The sequence below is a fragment of the Gigantopelta aegis genome, chromosome 1, assembly GCF_016097555.1.
Source record: "Gigantopelta aegis isolate Gae_Host chromosome 1, Gae_host_genome, whole genome shotgun sequence".
NCBI lineage: Eukaryota > Metazoa > Mollusca > Gastropoda > Neomphalida > Peltospiridae > Gigantopelta > Gigantopelta aegis.
The window spans coordinates 855,207-877,700 of record NC_054699.1 but is presented as its reverse complement, the minus strand read 5'-3'; the positions used below and the strand labels follow the sequence as shown (position 1 = coordinate 877,700).

At 36.8% G+C, this 22,494-nt stretch overlaps 1 protein-coding gene across 8 annotated transcripts in view; it reads left to right on the top strand.

Annotated features, from left to right (window-relative positions):
- Window positions 1–22,494, top strand: part of LOC121368937 — a 348,055-nt gene that overhangs the window by 251,203 nt on the left and 74,358 nt on the right. Inside the window, exon 1 of one of the 8 annotated variants that reach the window (XM_041493725.1) lies at window positions 8,111–8,557. The exons of 3 other annotated variants lie outside the window; for them this stretch is intronic. In XM_041493725.1, coding sequence (XP_041349659.1) covers window positions 8,546–8,557 — 12 coding nt within the window. In that variant the 5' untranslated portion in view covers window positions 8,111–8,545. Of the gene's footprint in view, window positions 1–8,110; window positions 8,593–8,615; window positions 8,771–22,494 lie in introns of those variants that run through there. 4 more of the 8 variants (XM_041493749.1, XM_041493740.1, XM_041493719.1 and 1 more) reach the window with 4 other exon arrangements.

The following is a 22,494-nucleotide window of genomic DNA, read 5'->3' as shown; positions in this document are numbered from 1 at the left end:
ATAATGACCATGTTCCTCCTTGGATCACTTTGTCATTATAATGACCATGTTCCTCCTTGGATCACTTTGTCATTATAATGACCATGTTCCTCCTTGGATCACTTTGTCATTATAATGACCATGTTCCTCCTTGGATCACTTTGTCATTATAATGACCATGTTCCTCCTTGGATCACTTTGTCATTATAATGACCATGTTCCTCCTTGGATCACTTTGTCATTATAATGACCATGTTCCTCCTTGGATCACTTTGTCATTATAATGACCATGTTCCTCCTTGGATCACTTTGTCATTATAATGACCATGTTCCTCCTTGGATCACTTTGTCTTTATAATGACCATGTTCCTCCTTGGATCACTTTGTCATTATAATGACCATGTTCCTCCTTGGATCACTTTGTCTTTATATCCAATTTGCTGTTGTAGTGAATTTGTCATGAATAATCTCCCTTGACATTATTATATAAGGGGAAACTGTTTTTGTCATAATGACATGAATAACACAAGATGAAATAGCTTTTAGATAATTAATGTATGGCAACTATTATCAAAAACAAAGAAATGTGTTTTAAAAATTGTTATTAAATCTATTAATCTATGAAATCAATAGACCAACATGTGGCTGTGCATCAAACTGGGCTGACATGATTGTGAATTATGAGTATCTGTGTGGTTTTCATAAGTTGGAGCTATGTTTATTTTTGTTACTGTGTCAAGGTAAAGAAAGATAAGAATTAGATAACTGTCTAGTTTATGCAGACTGGGAAAGTCCACTTTTTGTTCGTTTTGAAAGTTGGCTCAAGTTGCTGGGTTGTTTTTAGCAGTAGTGAGAAGGTCAAGTCACAGTAACATTTTGGACCTATTCTGATTTACAAGGCAAAATCACACGTCACTGTCAACAGACATCGACTCCAACTCGTTTAGTGTCAAAGCTCATTTTGGACCTATTCTGATTTACAAGGCAAAATCACATGTCACTGTCAACAGACATCGACTCCAACTGGTTTAGTGTCAAAGCTCATTTTGGACCTATTCTGATTTACAAGGCAAAATCACACGTCACTGTCAACAGACGTCGACTCCAACTGGTTTAGTGTCAAAGCTCATTTTGGACCTATTCTGATTTACAAGGCAAAATCACACGTCACTGTCAACAGATGTCAACTTCAACTGGTTTAGTGTCAAAGCTCATTTAACACCTTATTGGTGCTTTGTTTTACATGGGCCGAAAGGAAGGCAGGAATATTTGATTTAAAGACACATTTAACATATTTTAATTACATATAATATGGCTTGGGACATAGGGTTAAGGACCACAAAGATAATCAGAGAGGAAACCCACAAACGACACACAATGAGCTGCTCTTTCCAATTAGCAGCCAGGGATCTTTTTTATATGCAGCATCCCACAGACAGGACAGTACATACCACAATTTTTGTTATACAAGTTCTGGAGCACTGGCAGGAACAAGAACTGTACATCAATGCACGAAACACTGTTTGAAGTTGACCAGTCAAATGTTGGGTTCTCAGCTGGATTCCAAAGTGGGACCGACCGGGGAATGGAGGTAGAGATGTATTGGCTCCACAACTCTTAAAGATTATACATCAATGCACGAAACACTGTTTGAAGTTGACCAGTCAAATGTTGGGTTCTCAGCTGGATTCCAAAGTGGGACCGACCGGGGAATGGAAGTAGAGATGTATTGGCCCCACAACTCTTAAAGATTGTACATCAATGCATGAAACACTGTTTGAAGTTGACCAGTCAAATGTTGGGTTCTCAGCTGGATTCCAAAGTGGGACCGGGGAATGGAGGTAGAGATGTATTGGCTCCACAACTCTTAAAGATTATACATCAATGCATGAAACACTGTTTGAAGATGACCAGTCAAATGTTGGGTTCTCAGCTGGATTCCAAAGTGGGACCGACCGGGGAATGGAGGTAGAGATGTATTGGCCCCACAACTCTTAAAGATTGTACATTGCTCCCTCAATTAAAAATTAAAAGTTGAATTACAAATATATAATTGCTCCTATCCCACCCCAGTTACAGGTGTCTTCTGACGCCTATGATTTTATCATTAAACAAACATACCTTTGCTTTTACGTTAAAAGTGCAAAAGACCATTTCATTTAACAACAGGCTTATCTTAATAACACATAATTGTAAGTTAGTGGCGGAGTAAATTATCAACCGAAGAGAATGTGATGTTAAACTAATCACAAATCCATAGACCGTATGAATTAAACTCTTGTTTGCACTGATCTAAACATAGCGGAGATGTTTTCAAGACGAATGCTTTCACAGATGTTTAGCCGTTATTTTCACCACATTTCATACAAGCTGTTGGGTGAGATCTAATTTGCACTCATAAATATTCCTCTAAGCAGAAAGAAATTGCATCTCAAGTTGAAAACAATTCAATACACTCTTCTTTGACAAAGCTGTTGTAAGAAATAATGTCACATTGACTTGTTGAAAGTTACTCTTTGCTTCCAAGCACATCCAGTAGTTGATGATTAATAGATCAGTGTGCTCTAGTGGTGGTGTTAAACAAAACAAACTTTACTTTTTGCTTTCAAGGCTTAGCCTGCCCATGGCTAAATTTAATTTTACATCTTTCAAGGCTTAGCCTGCCCATGGCTAAATTTAATTTTACATCTTTCAAGGCTTAGCCTGCCCATGGCTAAATTTAGGCTTAGCCTGCCCATGGCTAAATTTAATTTTACATCTTTCAAGGCTTAGCCTGCCCATGGCTAAATTTAATTTTACATCTTTCAAGGCTTAGCCTGCCCATGGCTAAATTTAATTTTACATCTTTCAAGGCTTAGCCTGCCCATGGCTAAATTTAATTTTACATCTTTCAAGGCTTAGCCTGCCCATGGCTAAATTTAATTTTACATCTTTCAAGGCTTAGCCTGCCCATGGCTAAATTTAATTTTACATCTTTCAAGGCTTAGCCTGCCCATGGCTAAATTTAATTTTACATCTTTCAAGGCTTAGTCTGCCCATGGCTAAATTTAATTTTACATCTTTCAAGGCTTAGCCTGCCCATGGCTAAATTTAATTTTACATCTTTCAAGGCTTAGCCTGCCCATGGCTAAATTTAATTTTACATCTTTCAAGGCTTAGCCTGCCCATGGCTAAATTTAATTTTACATCTTTATTTATTATCAAAAAGAGTAGCCCATGAAGTGGCGACAGCGGGTTTCTTCTCTCAATATCTGTGTGGTTCTTAACCATATGTCTGACACCATATAACCACAAATAAAATGTGTTGAGTGTGTTGTTAAATAAAACATTTCCTTTCTTCCTTCTTATTTATTAAGTAGTGTGAATCTCTGCTTTTTGGCCAAATTTTCTAATTTGTTTTATCCAAGTCTCCTGCCAAGCCAGGGTCCAAGGTTGACAGGTCTGCTAAATTAATTTTTATACAAAGTGGCTATGACATTTAATACTTGCCTAATAAAATGTTGTTTAAATTTTAAACATTGTTGAAAATGGCTTGAACACATTCTTTCCAGAGTGACTGCTGGAGTTTTTACATTGTCCTTAGACCAAGGTATTTGGTTTGACTAGTCTGATGAAGAACTGGTCCAATAATGGCTTCATGAAACTTGTTTAGTTTTTTCTGTAGCCTCTCTGTGAAGACTGTCTCTAAACAAGATGTCATTTTTTGTATATTCAATGAGGTCAACTTTGATAAAGCTTTGACGGAGAGGGGTGTATCTTCAGCAAACTAAAACAGTTTGTTTTGTTTAACAACACCAGTAGAGCACATTGATTTATTAATCATTGGTAATTTTGACTCGTAGTCATCAGAGGAAACCAGCTACATTTTCTCAGAAAATTAATGTTTGAACTGCAGCCTCTTTATTAAGGCCGCCTCTTTTAACAAGATGTCATTTTTATATGTTCAGTTAGGTAACCTTTGGTACAAGTTTGACTGCAGTCCGGGTTTGGGGGAGGGTGATATCTTCAGCAAACTGATGCTTGAATTGTAACATGTCTGTAAACACTACTTGTTTAATAAAAGTCATTTTTATATGCTCAGTGATTTCTTTGTCCTGGACCAAGCCACTGGCTATCGAGAGACTTGGCCCATGACAGACATGCCTGAAACCTTAGTGGTATATGGACATGTTAAAAATACTCACTCACTCAGTGATTTCTTTAGCAAACTAATCCTTGAATTGTAGCCTCTGTATGAAGAATATGTCTTTTGTGAAAGCCCAATTTTATATGTCCAAGTTGGATGAACTTTAATACAGGTTGTACTTCATCAAAATGATTTCTCATTTGTAACCTCTCTAACAATGCTACCTCTAATAAAAACCTACATTTATTTGTCCATGTGGGATAAACTTCAAAACAGTTTTGACTGTATTCTGAAAACAAAATAAAATAATAGAAAAAAACACTAGAAAAATAACAAAACACCAAGCAATTAATGACATCCTCAGCAATGTGATATTTGAATCACAACCTCCCATGGAAGGTTACCTATTCAATAAAAGCCTATTTGTATGTGCTCAATGATGTGATGTTTGAATCACAACCTCCCACAGAAGGTTACCTATTCAATAAAAGCCTATTTGTATGTGCTCAATGATGTGAACTACAAGATGGGTTTTTATTGCAGTCTGACTCAATGTCTCAAAGCTGACTCAATGACATTTTCAACAGTGTGATGTTTGACTGTAAGTGGGGTGGACTTTAAAACAGCGATCTGGAAAAAGACTGGCTCGGAGGTGTTTTGTGTCTAAGTACATGTTCGTTTGGGGATGACTGTCATGGAATCAATGTCATCACTTTCGATTCCTTTCTCCACCATGTTGAGTAATCTGACAGCAGAAAGCATCGACTAGCTGGTTGCCAATGTGTTTTTTTTGTAATACAGTATTTGGAAAATGCAGGGGAGCTCTCATAATGTTTGATCATTTCGCACCAAGATAATCACCTGACAGGTTCAACACTGTATTACGTGGCCATAATCTGAGAAATTAAAAAATGAGAGAGAAAAGCTGCTGATGGGTATTGACCAAAATATAAGTTATCTCCCCTTATTTGTAATATCATTGACCCTAGTGCTTGAAGTACATACGTTTGTTTGGTTGTGCATAAAATGCATTTTGAGCTATTACAAATGCAATGAATATGGAGGGCTTTTTTTTAGTTTTTAATAAAAAAAATCATATCTGTATTATGTGTCTAAGAAATTACAACAAAATCCTTAATGGAAAGTAACAAAACTGAGTTATCCCCCCTTACCATATGTTTCTGACATTGATTCTCAAGGTCTGTTTTGCATAAATTACATTTTTAGCTATTAAACACCAGAATGACCACAAACAAATTGGATTTGCCAAAATTTATAATTTTTAACAAGAAATTATTAGTAACGTGCAGCAGTTTAATGTTGAAAAGCTGTCATACCAAAATATGTTAAATTGGGGACCAGTGACTTTAAGGATGCAACTTTCTATTCATGAACATTAAGGAAATATAGTCTTTTATTATAGAGCCCATTGGTTTATTAATCATCACCTACTGGATGTCAGACATTTGGTCATTTTGACATAGTCTTGCGGACGAAGCCTGCTACAGTTTCCATTAGTAGCAAGTCATATTTTATATGCACCATTCCACAGACAGGATAGCACATACCACAGCCTTTGATATACAAGTCTTGTTGTACTGGCTGGAATGAAAAATAGCCCAATGGGCTCACTGACAGGGAATGATCTAGGTAGACCTTGCATCAAGCGAGCACTCTAACCCTGGGTTACATCCTGTCCTCTTGTCCATCACTGACTACACAATTGCAATTCCTCTCCTGAACAGACAACTCAAACAGTTGCACAAGATAGCATGCTTGAAGGTTAATTTGGTGGGTGCCCGTACTAGGGTGTGAACCCACCACCTGTCCACACATCGAGGAGGTACTAATCAAAGTATTGGTTGGAACGGGGGACATGACATAGCCCAGTGGTGATGCACTCGTCTGATGCATGGTCAGTCTAGGATCAATCTCTATCGGTAGGCCCACTGGGCTATTTCTCGTTCTAGCCTGTATTCCACAACCGGTGTAACAAAGGCTGTGGTATGTACTATCCTATTTCTCATTCCAGCCAGTACTCCATAACTGGTGTAACAAAGGCCGTGGTATGTACTATCCTATTTCTCGTTCTAGCCTGTATTCCACAACTGGTGTAACAAAGGCTGTGGTATGTACTATCCTATTTCTCATTCTAGCCAGTACTCCACAACTGGTGTAACAAAGGCTGTGGTATGTACTATCCTATTTCTCATTCTAGCTAGTACTCCACAACTGGTGTAACAAAGGCTGTGGTATGTACTATCCTATTTCTCATTCTAGCCTGTACTCCACAACTGGTGTAACAAAGGCTGTGGTATGTACTATCCTATTTCTCGTTCTAGCCTGTATTCCACAACTGGTGTAACAAAGGCCGTGGTATGTACTATCCTATTTCTCGTTCTAGCTAGTACTCCACAACTGGTGTAACAAAGGCCGTGGTATGTACTATCCTATTTCTCATTCTAGCTAGTACTCCACAACTGGTGTAACAAAGGCCGTGGTATGTACTATCCTATTTCTCATTCTAGCTAGTACTCCACAACTGGTGTAACAAAGGCTGTGGTATGTACTATCCTATTTCTCATTCTAGCTAGTACTCCACAACTGGTGTAACAAAGGCTGTGGTATGTACTATCCTATTTCTCATTCTAGCCTGTACTCCACAACTGGTGTAACAAAGGCTGTGGTATGTACTATCCTATTTCTCGTTCTAGCCTGTATTCCACAACTGGTGTAACAAAGGCCGTGGTATGTACTATCCTATTTCTCGTTCTAGCTAGTACTCCACAACTGGTGTAACAAAGGCCGTGGTATGTACTATCCTATTTCTCATTCTAGCTAGTACTCCACAACTGGTGTAACAAAGGCCGTGGTATGTACTATCCTATTTCTCATTCTAGCTAGTACTCCACAACTGGTGTAACAAAGGCTGTGGTATGTACTATCCTATTTCTCATTCTAGCTAGTACTCCACAACTGGTGTAACAAAGGCTGTGGTATGTACTATCCTATTTCTCGTTCTAGCTAGTACTCCACAACTGGTGTAACAAAGGCTGTGGTATGTACTATCCTATTTCTCGTTCTAGCTAGTACTCCACAACTGGTGTAACAAAGGCTGTGGTATGTACTATCCTATTTCTCGTTCTAGCTAGTACTCCACAACTGGTGTAACAAAGGCTGTGGTGTGTACTATCCTATTTCTCGTTCCAGCCAGTACTCCACAACTTGTGTAACAAAGGCTGTGGTATGTACTATCCTATTTCTCGTTCCAGCCAGTACTCCACAACTGGTGTAACAAAGGCTGTGGTATGTACTATCCTATTTCTCGTTCTAGCTAGTACTCCACAACTGGTGTAACAAAGGCTGTGGTATGTACTATCCTATTTCTCGTTCTAGCTAGTACTCCACAACTGGTGTAACAAAGGCTGTGGTATGTACTATCCTATTTCTCATTCTAGCTAGTACTCCACAACTGGTGTAACAAAGGCTGTGGTATGTACTATCCTATTTCTCGTTCCAGCCAGTACTCCACAACTGGTGTAGAGTAGCCCATTGCATGGTGAGAGCAGGTTCCCTCTCTCATTACCTGTGTGGTCTTTAAACATGTTTGACGCCATATAACCATTATTAAAATGTGTTGAGTGCATCATTAATTAAAACATTCCTTTCTTCCTTTGGTTGAAATAGAAATATCTAAATGGGTTCACTAATAAGAATTGATCCTACAACCCGGTTGAACCCATTACATCTCAGTCAACTTGTTGAAGAGGTGATAACATTTACACAGCTGTCTGCTTAGTATACCACAATATATAGACAGCAAATTGATTTCTATTTCCCTTTTTTTTCCCCTTCATTTTTCCTTTCCTTTTTAAAAAGAAAAAGAAACATAGACAAGAACTGTTTCCAAAGTTCACACTTTGAAAGAATTACCTTCATTAAGTTAAATAGCAGAGTATTTTAAAAATTCATCGCTGGGGGAAAACAAAAAAGCCAGTGTAGTGAAATAGCAGAAGCAACCATCCATTAATTAATTAACCAGTAGCGCTTGCAAAGTTTCTTGAATACACACTAATAGCTGCTGCTGGAGGATTCCGGCAAAATGTCAAAGATCTTGTGCATGCTGAGGACAAGAAGTAAAGCGTCGACACCCGTAAACAAATTTGCACAGGAGAAAATTACCTTTACACCTGTGAGGGTGAAATTTGCTAGCAATCAAAGGGAGGTAATTCTCGTTTGTCTGGTTCCCAGCTCTGCTCAAGTGATAAACAGCATTTCTTAAAGGGGCAGCATGACTGTTAACATGGAGTGGAAGACACAGGAGCCATAATGTAACAGAAACATGTGAATCTTGTGTATGTGTTGGACGGAGATTTTGTCACAGTGTTGCAAATTTCCACCTTGCTGTCGACTGTTTGGATAAAGCTATAGGCCACATACATGTGGGTGAAGGTGTGGTCACATTTATTTCATTACATGTAAGAAAGGTAGGTCCGGACATTAAGACTATTTTTATCACCTGAACATTGTGTACAATACCTTCTTTATGGTTGGCGTTATCAGTGTGTATCTCTGATATTCCTAGGTCGTAGCAATCTGTCTTGTGTGGTGGGGATTAGCTGCATGGGACGCACTGTTTTCTGAATGCGAATATTCCACGTGGAGGTATATTGTTTTATAAAAATATCGGTTAGACATTTAATTAAAAACCTTAAAAGACTGACCCTACATACTCAAGTTATTATACCATGTAAAATATTTTCAACAATGACAGTTGGTTTTATTCATTGTACATTACTTACTGCATAATGCTTAAATAATCAATTTTAGCAAATCCATTTTCTTTCTTATAGTACTTGGGGCAGGATTTAGCTCAGTTGGTAGAGAACTCGTCTTAGGTGCTTGGAACATAGGATCGAATCTCCTTGGCAGACCTGGGGATGGGATGTAGCCCAGTGGTAAAACACTGTCCTGATGCACCGATGGTCTAAGATCGATCCTCGTCTATGGGCACATTGGGTTGTTTCTCATTCCAGCTAGTGCTCTATAATTGGTGTAACAAAGGTCGTGGTATGTATTATCCTGTCTGTCAAATATTGCATATAAAAGATCCCTTTCTGCTAATCGTAAAGAATAGCCCATTGCATGATGGTGGTGGGTTTCCTCTCTTATTATCTGTCTAGTCCTTCACATTCCTTCCTTCCTTAGCATAGATGTTTTTACCAATTCCAACCAGTGCCTCATGAGTTGTATATTAATGGCAATAGTATGTGCTGTCCTGTTTGTAGGAACATTCATGTAAAAGATCCCCTGAAATATTATAGCAGATTTCTTCTAAGTCTATATATGTCAAATATTATAGCAGATTTCCTCTAAGTCTATATATGTCAAATATTTGACATCCAGCAGCTGATGATTTATAAAGCAATGTGCTCTAGTGGTGTCGTTAAATAGAAATGGTGTCGTTAAATAGAAGTGGTATCATTAAAAGGAAACAAGGTTTAACTTTAATCAATCCAATGATGTTCTTATAGTTCTGGTGTTTGTAGTGGCTTTAAAGACATCATATGTGAAACCGAACGGGTACATACGTGGAATACTAGGGACATCATATGTGAAACCGAATGGGTACATACGTGGAATACTAGGGACATCATATGTGAAACCGAACGGGTACATACGTGGAATACTAGGGACATCATATGTGAAACCGAACGGGTACATACGTGGAATACTAGGGACATCATATGTGAAACCGAACGGGTACATACGTGGAATACTAGGGACATCATATGTGAAACCAAACGGGTACATACGTGGAATACTAGGGACATTGACTCTAATGGAGTAGAGGGGCGAGATGTAGCCCAGTGGTAAAGCACTCGCTTGATGCGCGGTCCGTCTAGAATCGATCCCCGTGAGTGGGCCCATTGGGCTATTTCTCGCTCCAGCCAGTGCTCCACAACTAGTGTAACAAAGGTCGTGGTATGTGCTATTCTGTCTATGGGATGGTGCATATAAAAAGAGTAGCCCATGAAGTGGTGACAGCGGGTTTCCTTTCTCAATATCTGTGTGGTCCTCGACCATATATCTGATGCCATATAACTGTAAATAAAATGTGTTGAAAGAAAGAAGTGTTTTATTTAACGATGCACTCAACACATTTTATTTATGGTTATACGGCGTCAGACATATGGTTAAGGACCACACATATTTTTTTTAGAGGAAACCCGCTGTCGCCACATAGGCTACTCTTTTACGACAGGCAGCAAGGGATCTTTTATTTGCGCTTCCCACAGGCAGGATAGCACAAACCATGGCCTTTGTTGAACCAGTTATGGATCACTGGTTGGTGCAAGTGGTTTACACCTACCCATTGAGCCTTGCGGAGCACTCACTCAGGGTTTGGAGTCGGTATCTGGATTAAAAATCCCATGCCTCGACTGGGATCCGAACCCAGTACCTACCAGCCTGTTGACCGATGGCCTAACCACTATGCCACCGAGGCCGGTCAAAAATGTGTTGAGTGCGTTGTTAAATAAAACATTTCTTTCTTTCTAATGGAGTAGATCTATAGTCTCTTCCAATTGATTAATCACTTCATAATAAGCAATTGTTTTCATGGGTTGAATACTTTATATTGTTGAGTGATTAAAGTGTAAAAAATCTAAGTTTGTTTTCTTTAATGATGTGACTAGAGCTCATTAATTTATTAATCATAATTCTGATACATAGTCTTTGAGGAAATCCACAAATTTTTTCCATTGGTAGTAATGGATCTTTTATATACATTTTCCCCCACAGACAGGACAGTACATACCATGACCTTTGATATACTAGTCGTGATGCATTGGCTGGAACAAGAAATAGCCCAGTGGACCCACTGATAGGGATCGATCCCAGACTGACCGTGCATCAGGTGAATGCTTCACCATTGGGCTCCATCCCACTCCTGTATATGAGTAAAATGCTTTATAATGTGCATTGATGACAATGGACCTATCTTTTTCAAACATTTACTAAGGATATACAAAATTCAAACATTTACTAAGGATATACAAAATTCAAACATTTACTAAGGATATACAAAATTCAAACATTTACTAAGGATATACAAAATTCAAACATTTACTAAGGATATACAAAATTCTGCTTTTAAGAACAATTAAGTGGGTTTATTCGGGTACAGATATGTAGCTTTATGTGTGAACCTGTTTTCTGAAAAAGGGATCTTCAAAACTTTGCTTTTAAGACTAAGTGCCTTACATAGTGGTAAACATATCATATGTCTTTGTGTGTATAATGGACTTGTCTGAAGTAATGATTGGAGACGGGCACCTGTAATACATGCTGGATTTACAGCCAGTTCAACTGTGTGGTATCTATCGATTAATTGACCCATTTATATTGCTTTGAACACTTCATAATATATATAGGATTCGTCATGAGTGCTTTTTAATGTGGAAAATATCAACCATGTGTATGTTAATCGGTATTTGTCGCAGCTCTGCAGAGACAAATACCAATTAATTAGACACAGTTGATTTTTACATGTTAAAAAACACAAGTAGTGAATTCTGTTTATCCTATAACACTTCTAAAATAAAATTTTCATTTGATATTTAGTAAATCACAGTACATAAGTCACCTCTATTGGTAATTTGACATCATAACGATTAGTACAAATTAGTTTGACGTCATGTTGGCTAAATGTTATGAAAACGTTAAGCTCAGGTATACAGGCCTTGTTGGCCTGTAAACAAATAATCCATTGACAACATCACATTATTATATAGAGACCTTGCAAATGTGCATATACCTTTAAATTTGCATACCATTATTACATGGGTTAATACACTATATTATCACATGGGTTTATCATGGATATCGTGGGTAAGTTATAGGATAAAGATTGTTTATGTCATTGTTATGGACTAAATATTTTAATAATTGGATTCTTTTATGGTATTTATAGATTGATTGCTTAATGATGTGGGTTAGGTGCTTTCATATTGATTGCTTACAGTGTGGACCATGCATGTATTTTATGTGGTATTTATTGACTGAAAACTTTATACTATGGATTGTATAATAAAATATATTTATTGACTGAAAACTTTATAATATGGATTGTTCATATAATTGTAATATTTGTTTAATTATTTCTGTTATTTTAATAGGGATTGTTTAAATTATTATGTTTGCATATTATAAATTTATTTACAATATAAATTGTATGGTATTTCATTTGTCACATTTAAAAAATAAATATTGGATTGTTCATATGGTATTTATATATTGATTAGTTGTAATATTGATCATAACAAGTGGCTGTAATTTATATATATTTATATACTGATCACTTGTAATACTGATCATAACAAGTGGTTGTAAGTTATATTGATCATAACAAGTGGTTGTAAGTTATATATATTTATATATTGATTACTTGTGGCTGTAATTTATATATAAGTAAAACATTTAGCTTTGTGTTCAAAAGAAAACAGTTTACTTTTGATAGACAGGATAGCAGTCATTAAGTTCACATTCCATTACCCCATTTCCAGATTTCTTCGCAAATAATAATTGGCTACCAAGTGGTCATGAGAGTTTGAAAACTAAACGTGGCCAGACACACCTTTGAAGTTGTAGTAGCGATACTTAACACTGCTGTTCAGGGCAGTCAGCCATCTTTTTCTATACTTGGCAAGGTTTGTGTTTTGAAATATGCAGGTGAATGAAACTGAACGACAAAACCAATCAGAGCCGTATCTGCAGCATGTTGAGTTGAATGAGTATTTGGCAAAATAGTGGTTGATTCTAGGAATCTCTATCTACTAACTTGGCTGTAGAAGGACAGCCACTTCCCAGGAGATCCTTTACTGGAGATTTAACCTGTCTTGCACAGTCCAACTGGATAAACAATTATTTTTATGTTTTCCTCATATCAACCAATGCACTATGTTTGGTATTTCAAAGGTCATGGTATGTGCTGTTTTGTCTGTTGGAAGGTGCATATAAAAGAAATTCACCTCCACCCATCCTGCAGCATGTGAAAAAATGTAGCTGGCTTCCTCTGAAGTATACCAAATGTTTGACATACAATAGCCAATGATTAATTAACCCATGTGCTATAATGGTGTCATTACAATAGCCAATGATTAATTGACCCATGTGCTATAATGGTGTCATTACAATAGCCAATGATTAATTGACCCATGTGCTATAATGGTGCCATTACAATAGCCAATGATTAATTGACCCATGTGCTATAATGGTGTCATTACAATAGCCAATGATTAATTGACCCATGTGCTATAATGGTGTCATTACAATAGCCAATGATTAATTGACCCATGTGCTATAATGGTGTCATTACAATAGCCAATGATTGTGCTATAATGGTGTCATTACAATAGCCAATGATTAATTGACCCATGTGCTATAATGGTGTCATTACAATAGCCAATGATTAATTGACCCATGTGCTATAATGGTGTCATTACAATAGCCAATGATTAATTGACCCATGTGCTATAATGGTGTCATTACAATAGCCAATGATTAATTGACCCATGTGCTATAATGGTGTCATTACAATAGCCAATGATTAATTGACCCATGTGCTATAATGGTGTCATTACAATAGCCAATGATTAATTGACCCATGTGCTATAATGGTGTCATTACAATAGCCAATGATTAATTGTGCTATAATGGTGTCATTACAACAGCCAATGATTAATTGACCCGTGTGCTATAATGGTGTCATTACAACAGCCAATGATTAATTGACCCGTGTGCTATAATGGTGTCATTACAACAGCCAATGATTAATTGACCCGTGTGCTATAATGGTGTCATTACAACAGCCAATGATTAATTGACCCGTGTGCTATAATGGTGTCATTACAACAGCCAATGATTAATTGACCCGTGTGCTATAATGGTGTCATTACAACAGCCAATGATTAATTGACCCGTGTGCTATAATGGTGTCATTACAACAGCCAATGATTAATTGACCCGTGTGCTATAATGGTGTCATTACAACAGCCAATGATTAATTGACCCGTGTGCTATAATGGTGTCATTACAACAGCCAATGATTAATTGACCCGTGTGCTATAATGGTGTCATTACAACAGCCAATGATTAATTGACCCGTGTGCTATAATGGTGTCATTACAACAGCCAATGATTAATTGACCCGTGTGCTATAATGGTGTCATTACAACAGCCAATGATTAATTGACCCGTGTGCTATAATGGTGTCATTACAACAGCCAATGATTAATTGACCCGTGTGCTATAATGGTGTCATTACAACAGCCAATGATTAATTCACCCGTGTGCTATAATGGTGTCATTACAACAGCCAATGATTAATTGACCCGTGTGCTATAATGGTGTCATTACAACAGCCAATGATTAATTCACCCGTGTGCTATAATGGTGTCATTACAACAGCCAATGTGTTAATGGTGTCACCCGTGTGCTATAATGGTGTGCTATAATGGTGTCAACAGCCAATGATTAATTCACCCGTGTGCTATAATGGTGTCATTACAACAGCCAATGATTAATTCACCCGTGTGCTATAATGGTGTCATTACAACAGCCAATGATTAATTCACCCGTGTGCTATAATGGTGTCATTACAACAGCCAATGATTAATTCACCCGTGTGCTATAATGGTGTCATTACAACAGCCAATGATTAATTCACCCGTGTGCTATAATGGTGTCATTACAATAGCTAATGATTAATTAACCTGTGTGCTATAATGGTGTCATTAATCAACACAAACTTTTAATGGATATTGAACTTCATAATTTGTGGATTTGTGGAGTAATCACTGCTACTGAGTTAAATCTGCACTTTCCCTTAGACAGGGTAGTACATACCAAAGCCTATGGTTTACTGGTTAGGACAGGAAATTGATTTTATGAAGTGGGTAGCAATCTTTGCTTCTCATATATTGAGCTGGAAGAAAATCCAAGAAAGTGAGAAGCTGTTTTAGAAATTAGTCCTGAAATTAGACTTCTTGTTGCACTTGAAATCTAACATTTTATCAGTAATGTAGGAGATTTTGAAGACAAACGTAGATAATATTCATAAGGTTTATATTATCGCTCGTGAAAGTCTAGAATTCCAGATGTACATGTACAGGGAATACTGTCAGAAATAAGATGGAAACTTAAAACTGATCTTGAAGTTGATTATCAGAAAGCATATTTTGCATTTTGAATGGCATTTGGTGCCGACCTGTCAATTTGAAGCATTGTAAAAACTATGTTCCCTTTGGTGTTATCTCATGTATGACAGTTTTATATCTATTTAAAAATCATCTTCCTATTGTTATGTCTGGTGTACTACTGCAGTGTTCATGATTTATGTGAATCCACTTAAACCATGTTTGCATTGATATGTGTGATGGGTCCCTCTGGCGATCAGTTCAGCATTGATATGTGTGATAGATCCCTCTGCCGATCAGTTGAGCGAGTGGTGATTGTGTTTGATGAGGGGTTCACCAAGTGTAGACAGACTTGTTTGACAGCCTGCCTTGTCTGGCAGAGGTCTAGCGGAGCTAGGCACAGCATGTTGAACAACTGGATTCAAGTAGCGGTCATGTAGAAAACATTATCTTCCCTGCTTTGATGCTACCTGTGATTGATTACCCATATGACTGTAGCCGGGTTGGGTGTGTGTTTTACTGTTGATCACCTGTTAACATCAGAAACATATTTGCCAATAGGAAATCAACATGTTGGTACCATAGAGGTTAGTGTCAATAAGAAATCAACATGTTGGTACCATTGAGGTTTTAGTGTCAATAAGAAATCAACATGTTGGTACCATAGAGGTTTTAGTGTCAATAAGAAATCAACATTTTGGTACCATGGAGGTTTTAGTGTCGATAAGAAATCAACATTTTGGTACCATTGAGGTTTCAGTGTCAATAAGAAATCCACATGTTGGTTTTAGTGTCAATAAGAAATCAACATCTTAATTGGGAACCATAGAGGTTTTAGTGTCGATAAGAAATCAACATGTTGGTACCATAGAGGTTTTAGTGTCAATAAAAAATCCACATGTAATTGGGAACCATAGAGATTTCAGTGTCGATTAGCTGACACATGTTGGAACCATAGAGGTTTTAGTGTCGATTAGCTGACACACCACCTCTCCATTATAAGTCCTTATTGGTGGGCCCACTGAGGTATTTCTTGTTCCAGTCAGTGCTCTACAACTGATGTAACAAAGATGTGGTATGTGCTGTCCTGTCTGGGATGATGCTAATGAAAAGGAATAGCCAGCAAGAAGTAGCTGTGGAATTCCTATCATTATCTGTTTGATCCGTAACCATAATATTATGTCCAATGCCGTATACCTGTACATAGAAGTATGCTGAGTGCTTTGTTGAATGAAACATGTCTTCCTTCCTTCCTTTGTTATATTAGTGAGTTTATATTGAATCAAGGGGTGCAATGTAAGGACACTACACTGACTGACATCACTGAATCACATGATATGTTCATCAGATATTGTTATATTAGTGAGTTTATATTGAATCAAGGGGTGCAATGTAAGGACACTACACTGACTGACATCACTGAATCACATGATATGTTCATCAGATATTGTTATATTAGTGAGTTTATATTGAATCAAGGGGTGCAATGTAAGGACACTACACTGACTGACATCACTGAATCACATGATATGTTCATCAGATATTGTTATATTAGTGAGTTTATATTGAATCAAGGGGTGCAATGTAAGGACACTACACTGACTGACATCACTGAATCACATGATATGTTCATCAGATATTGTTATATTAGTGAGTTTATATTGAATCAACGGGTGCAATGTAAGGACACTACACTGACTGACATCACGGAATCACATGATATGTTCATCAGATATTGTTATATTAGTGAGTTTATATTGAATCAAGGGGTGCAATGTAAGGACACTACACTGACTGACATCACTGAATCACATGATATGTTCATCAGATATTGTTATATTAGTGAGTTTATATTGAATCAAGGGGTGCAATGTAAGGACACTACACTGACTGACATCACTGAATCACATGATATGTTCATCAGATATTGTTATATTAGTGAGTTTATATTGAATCAAGGGGTGCAATGTAAGGACACTACACTGACTGACATCACTGAATCACATGATATGTTCATCAGATATTGTTATATTAGTGAGTTTATATTGAATCAACGGGTGCAATGTAAGGACACTACACTGACTGACATCACGGAATCACATGATATGTTCATCAGATATTGTTATATTAGTGAGTTTATATTGAATCAAGGGGTGCAATGTAAGGACACTACACTGACTGACATCACTGAATCACATGATATGTTCATCAGATATTGTTATATTAGTGAGTTTATATTGAATCAAGGGGTGCAATGTAAGGACACTACACTGACTGACATCACGGAATCACATGATATGTTCATCAGATATTGTTATATTAGTGAGTTTATATTGAATCAAGGGGTGCAATGTAAGGACACTACACTGACTGACATCACTGAATCACATGATATGTTCATCAGATATTGTTATATTAGTGAGTTTATATTGAATCAAGGGGTGCAATGTAAGGACACTACACTGACTGACATCACTGAATCACATGATATGTTCATCAGATATTGTTATATTAGTGAGTTTATATTGAATCAAGGGGTGCAATGTAAGGACACTACACTGACTGACATCACTGAATCACATGATATGTTCATCAGATATTGTTATATTAGTGAGTTTATATTGAATCAAGGGGTGCAATGTAAGGACACTACACTGACTGACATCACTGAATCACATGATATGTTCATCAGATATTGTTATATTAGTGAGTTTATATTGAATCAAGGGGTGCAATGTAAGGACACTACACTGACTGACATCACTGAATCACATGATATGTTCATCAGATATTGTTATATTAGTGAGTTTATATTGAATCAACGGGTGCAATGTAAGGACACTACACTGACTGACATCACGGAATCACATGATATGTTCATCAGATATTGTTATATTAGTGAGTTTATATTGAATCAAGGGGTGCAATGTAAGGACACTACACTGACTGACATCACTGAATCACATGATATGTTCATCAGATATTGTTATATTAGTGAGTTTATATTGAATCAACGGGTACAATGTAAGGACACTACACTGACTGACATCACTGAATCACATGATATGTTCATCAGATATTGTTATATTAGTGAGTTTATATTGAATCAAGGGGTGCAATGTAAGGACACTACACTGACTGACATCACTGAATCACATGATATGTTCATCAGATATTGTTATATTAGTGAGTTTATATTGAATCAAGGGGTGCAATGTAAGGACACTACACTGACTGACATCACTGAATCACATGATATGTTCATCAGATATTGTTATATTAGTGAGTTTATATTGAATCAAGGGGTGCAATGTAAGGACACTACACTGACTGACATCACTGAATCACATGATATGTTCATCAGATATTGTTATATTAGTGAGTTTATATTGAATCAAGGGGTGCAATGTAAGGACACTACACTGACTGACATCACTGAATCACATGATATGTTCATCAGATATTGTTATATTAGTGAGTTTATATTGAATCAAGGGGTGCAATGTAAGGACACTACACTGACTGACATCACTGAATCACATGATATGTTCATCAGATATTGTTATATTAGTGAGTTTATATTGAATCAAGGGGTGCAATGTAAGGACACTACACTGACTGACATCACTGAATCACATGATATGTTCATCAGATATTGTTATATTAGTGAGTTTATATTGAATCAAGGGGTGCAATGTAAGGACACTACACTGACTGACATCACTGAATCACATGATATGTTCATCAGATATTGTTATATTAGTGAGTTTATATTGAATCAACGGGTACAATGTAAGGACACTACACTGACTGACATCACTGAATCACATGATATGTTCATCAGATATTGTTATATTAGTGAGTTTATATTGAATCAACGGGTGCAATGTAAGGACACTACACTGACTGACATCACGGAATCACATGATATGTTCATCAGATATTGTTATATTAGTGAGTTTATATTGAATCAAGGGGTGCAATGTAAGGACACTACACTGACTGACATCACTGAATCACATGATATGTTCATCAGATATTGTTATATTAGTGAGTTTATATTGAATCAAGGGGTACAATGTAAGGACACTACACTGACTGACATCACTGAATCACATGATATGTTCATCAGATATTGTTATATTAGTGAGTTTATATTGAATCAACGGGTACAATGTAAGGACACTACACTGACTGACATCACTGAATCACATGATATGTTCATCAGATATTGTTATATTAGTGAGTTTACCGTATTTGACCGGAAATAAGCCCAGGGGGCCAAGACAACTCATTGTGAGCTTAGCATGGGGTGGGCTTAGGACAAGGGGCTACACTTTTTTTTTACTGATTAAAATCACTAGGAATCAGTAGCATATCTATATGTGTTCATCAGATATTGTTATATTAGTGAGTTTTTTTTATATTGAATCAAGTGGGTTTATTTACATCCAAAATTTAAGGCTGAGAAGACAAAACAACATCAATTAACAACAAACTCAATAGCGTGTAAGGACACTACAAAAAATTGTCAATCTAAGGTCATTGTTCTGCCAATCAGAATATGGTATTTGCTTAATTAGCATTAACTGACCCAGTGTGGTGGTAAAAATAGACACATACTTGGGCTTGGATACTGAAATGCTGCAGGCATGAAATTGAAAACAATGTTACACACTGATATTGTTATGCTATCTCACTGGTGAAAATATTGTGTTACATTGTGTTTAATCATCTGCAGGGGTGACCTTTTAAATGACACTGAGCAAACTGCAACGTGTTATTTATCAGGTGACGAAGTGGGGGGGGGGGGGGCTTATTTACGAATGAGAATACTTAAATGCTATCAAAACGGAGGGGGGCTTATTAGTGAGTTTATATTGAATCAACGGGTGCAATGTAAGGACACTACACTGACTGACATCACGGAATCACATGATATGTTCATCAGATATTGTTATATTAGTGAGTTTATATTGAATCAAGGGGTGCAATGTAAGGACACTACACTGACTGACATCACTGAATCACATGATATGTTCATCAGATATTGTAATATTCATTTATGAAATTTCAGCCACATCCTTTAATGTAGTGGGTCTGATGCCATATAGCCACAGTTAAAATGCATTGAGTGCATCGTAAAATAAAAACTTTCTTTTTTCTTTCGTTCTTTTCTTTTTTCTTTCTTTCTTTTTTCTTTCTTTCTTTTAATCTGTATAAGAGAAGTTCATGCTATTTATATGATATATTATTATACTGCATGACACATTGGACATTTTCAACAAATGGAAGTATATAGGGTAGATATGGGATTTGTCAAAATGTGAAACAAAACATAATTCCAATTATGGTACTATAGGCTATTTCTTACCCAAATATCAACTGACCCATCCTCACATTTACTTGATGTTGGTGTGATTAACACATGATGATTCAAATTGGTATAGTCATGGGCAGTAACCCACTCAGGAATCAAACCTATCAAAATGTAGGAACAAAAATGGTTTTCTGAACCTTAACCTTTATGTGGGTTATCATTAACAAATTTTTTAATAATAATAATAATAAAACAGCACCACAAAACAAAGCATGCCATACTGTAACGATATATGTTATTGAATAGGGATAATTTTATATTTTTACGTTAACAGGTGACAATAATTTATTTTCATCCATCTATACCCTGCTGTACAGGTACATTTTTCAGCAATGTTATTGAATTTGGTTGTTTTTATATTTTTACGTTAACAGGTGACAATCATTTATTTTCATCCATCTATACCCTGCTGTACAGGTACATTTTTCAGCCTACCTGTTCAAAGGCTTTTCAACACTTTTGAATAACACAATAATAGGTTAAAAATTATTAGCGTTTTTTTTCTTCTTCCACTGAATAGACCCTCGTTGAAGTGTGTAGGTTCGTGCCTACAGTGTTATTGTGCTCCAGTTTTTAGTATTGATGTTCTGGCTGGGTAGTCACATACATATTTCTTTAAAAGATTTCTGTCATTAATTCTCTTCTCACTTCAGTGGCCATATTCAACTGTATATTTAGTTCTGTAGTTTTGAGTGCGCTGTCGATGGGAACGGAGCTGATTGTTCACCAGATGGTGCCCTGTGTCCTCAGGCCATTTTTATAACGATCTTAAAGATGTCATGTATCGAGATTTTATCACACAGCTGACGACTTGTAAACATTAAAGCAATTGTGCAATCAGATTCACATTAATATTCATATAGACACCACAGGCTTTGTAAGCTATATGCATCTGTGTTGAAACAGGTGAGAGCTGTTCAGTCATATGGAAAGACAAAAAGAATTTAAGCAACATTACTGACATTCAGTGTCACATTACTGACATTCAGTTCCACAGTACTGACATTCAGTCCCATGTTACTGACATTGAGTCTCACATTATTGACATTCAGTCCCACATTACTAACATTCAATGTCACATTACCAACATTCAGTCTCACATTACTGACATTTAGTCTCACATTACTGACATTCAGTCCCATGTTACTGACATTCAGTCCCATGTTACTGACATTTAGTCTCACATTACTGACATTCAGTCCCACATTACTAACATTCAATGTCACATTACCGACATTCAGTCCCACAGTACTGACATTCAGTCTCACATTACTAACATTCAATGTCACATTACCGACATTCAGTCCCACAGTACTGACATTCAGTCCCACATTACTAACATTCAATGTCACATTACCGACATTCAGTCCCACAGTACTAACATTCAGTCTCACATTACTAACATTCAATGTCACATTACCGACATTCAGTCCCACAGTACTGACATTCAGTCTCACATTACCAACATTCAATGTCACATTACCAACATTCAGTCCCACATTCCTGACATTTAGTCTCACTTTACTGACATTCAGTCCAATGTTACTGACATTCAGTCCCACATTACTGACATTCAGTCCTATGTTATTGATATTCAGTCCCACATTACTGATATTCAGTCCCATATTACTGACATTTAGTCTCATGTTGCTGACATTTAGTCTCATGTTGCTGACATTCAGTCCCACATTGATATTCAATGTCACATTACCGACATTCAGTCCCACAGTACTGACATTCAGTCTCACATTACCAACATTCAATGTCACATGACCGACATTCAGTCCCACATTCCTGACATTTAGTCTCAC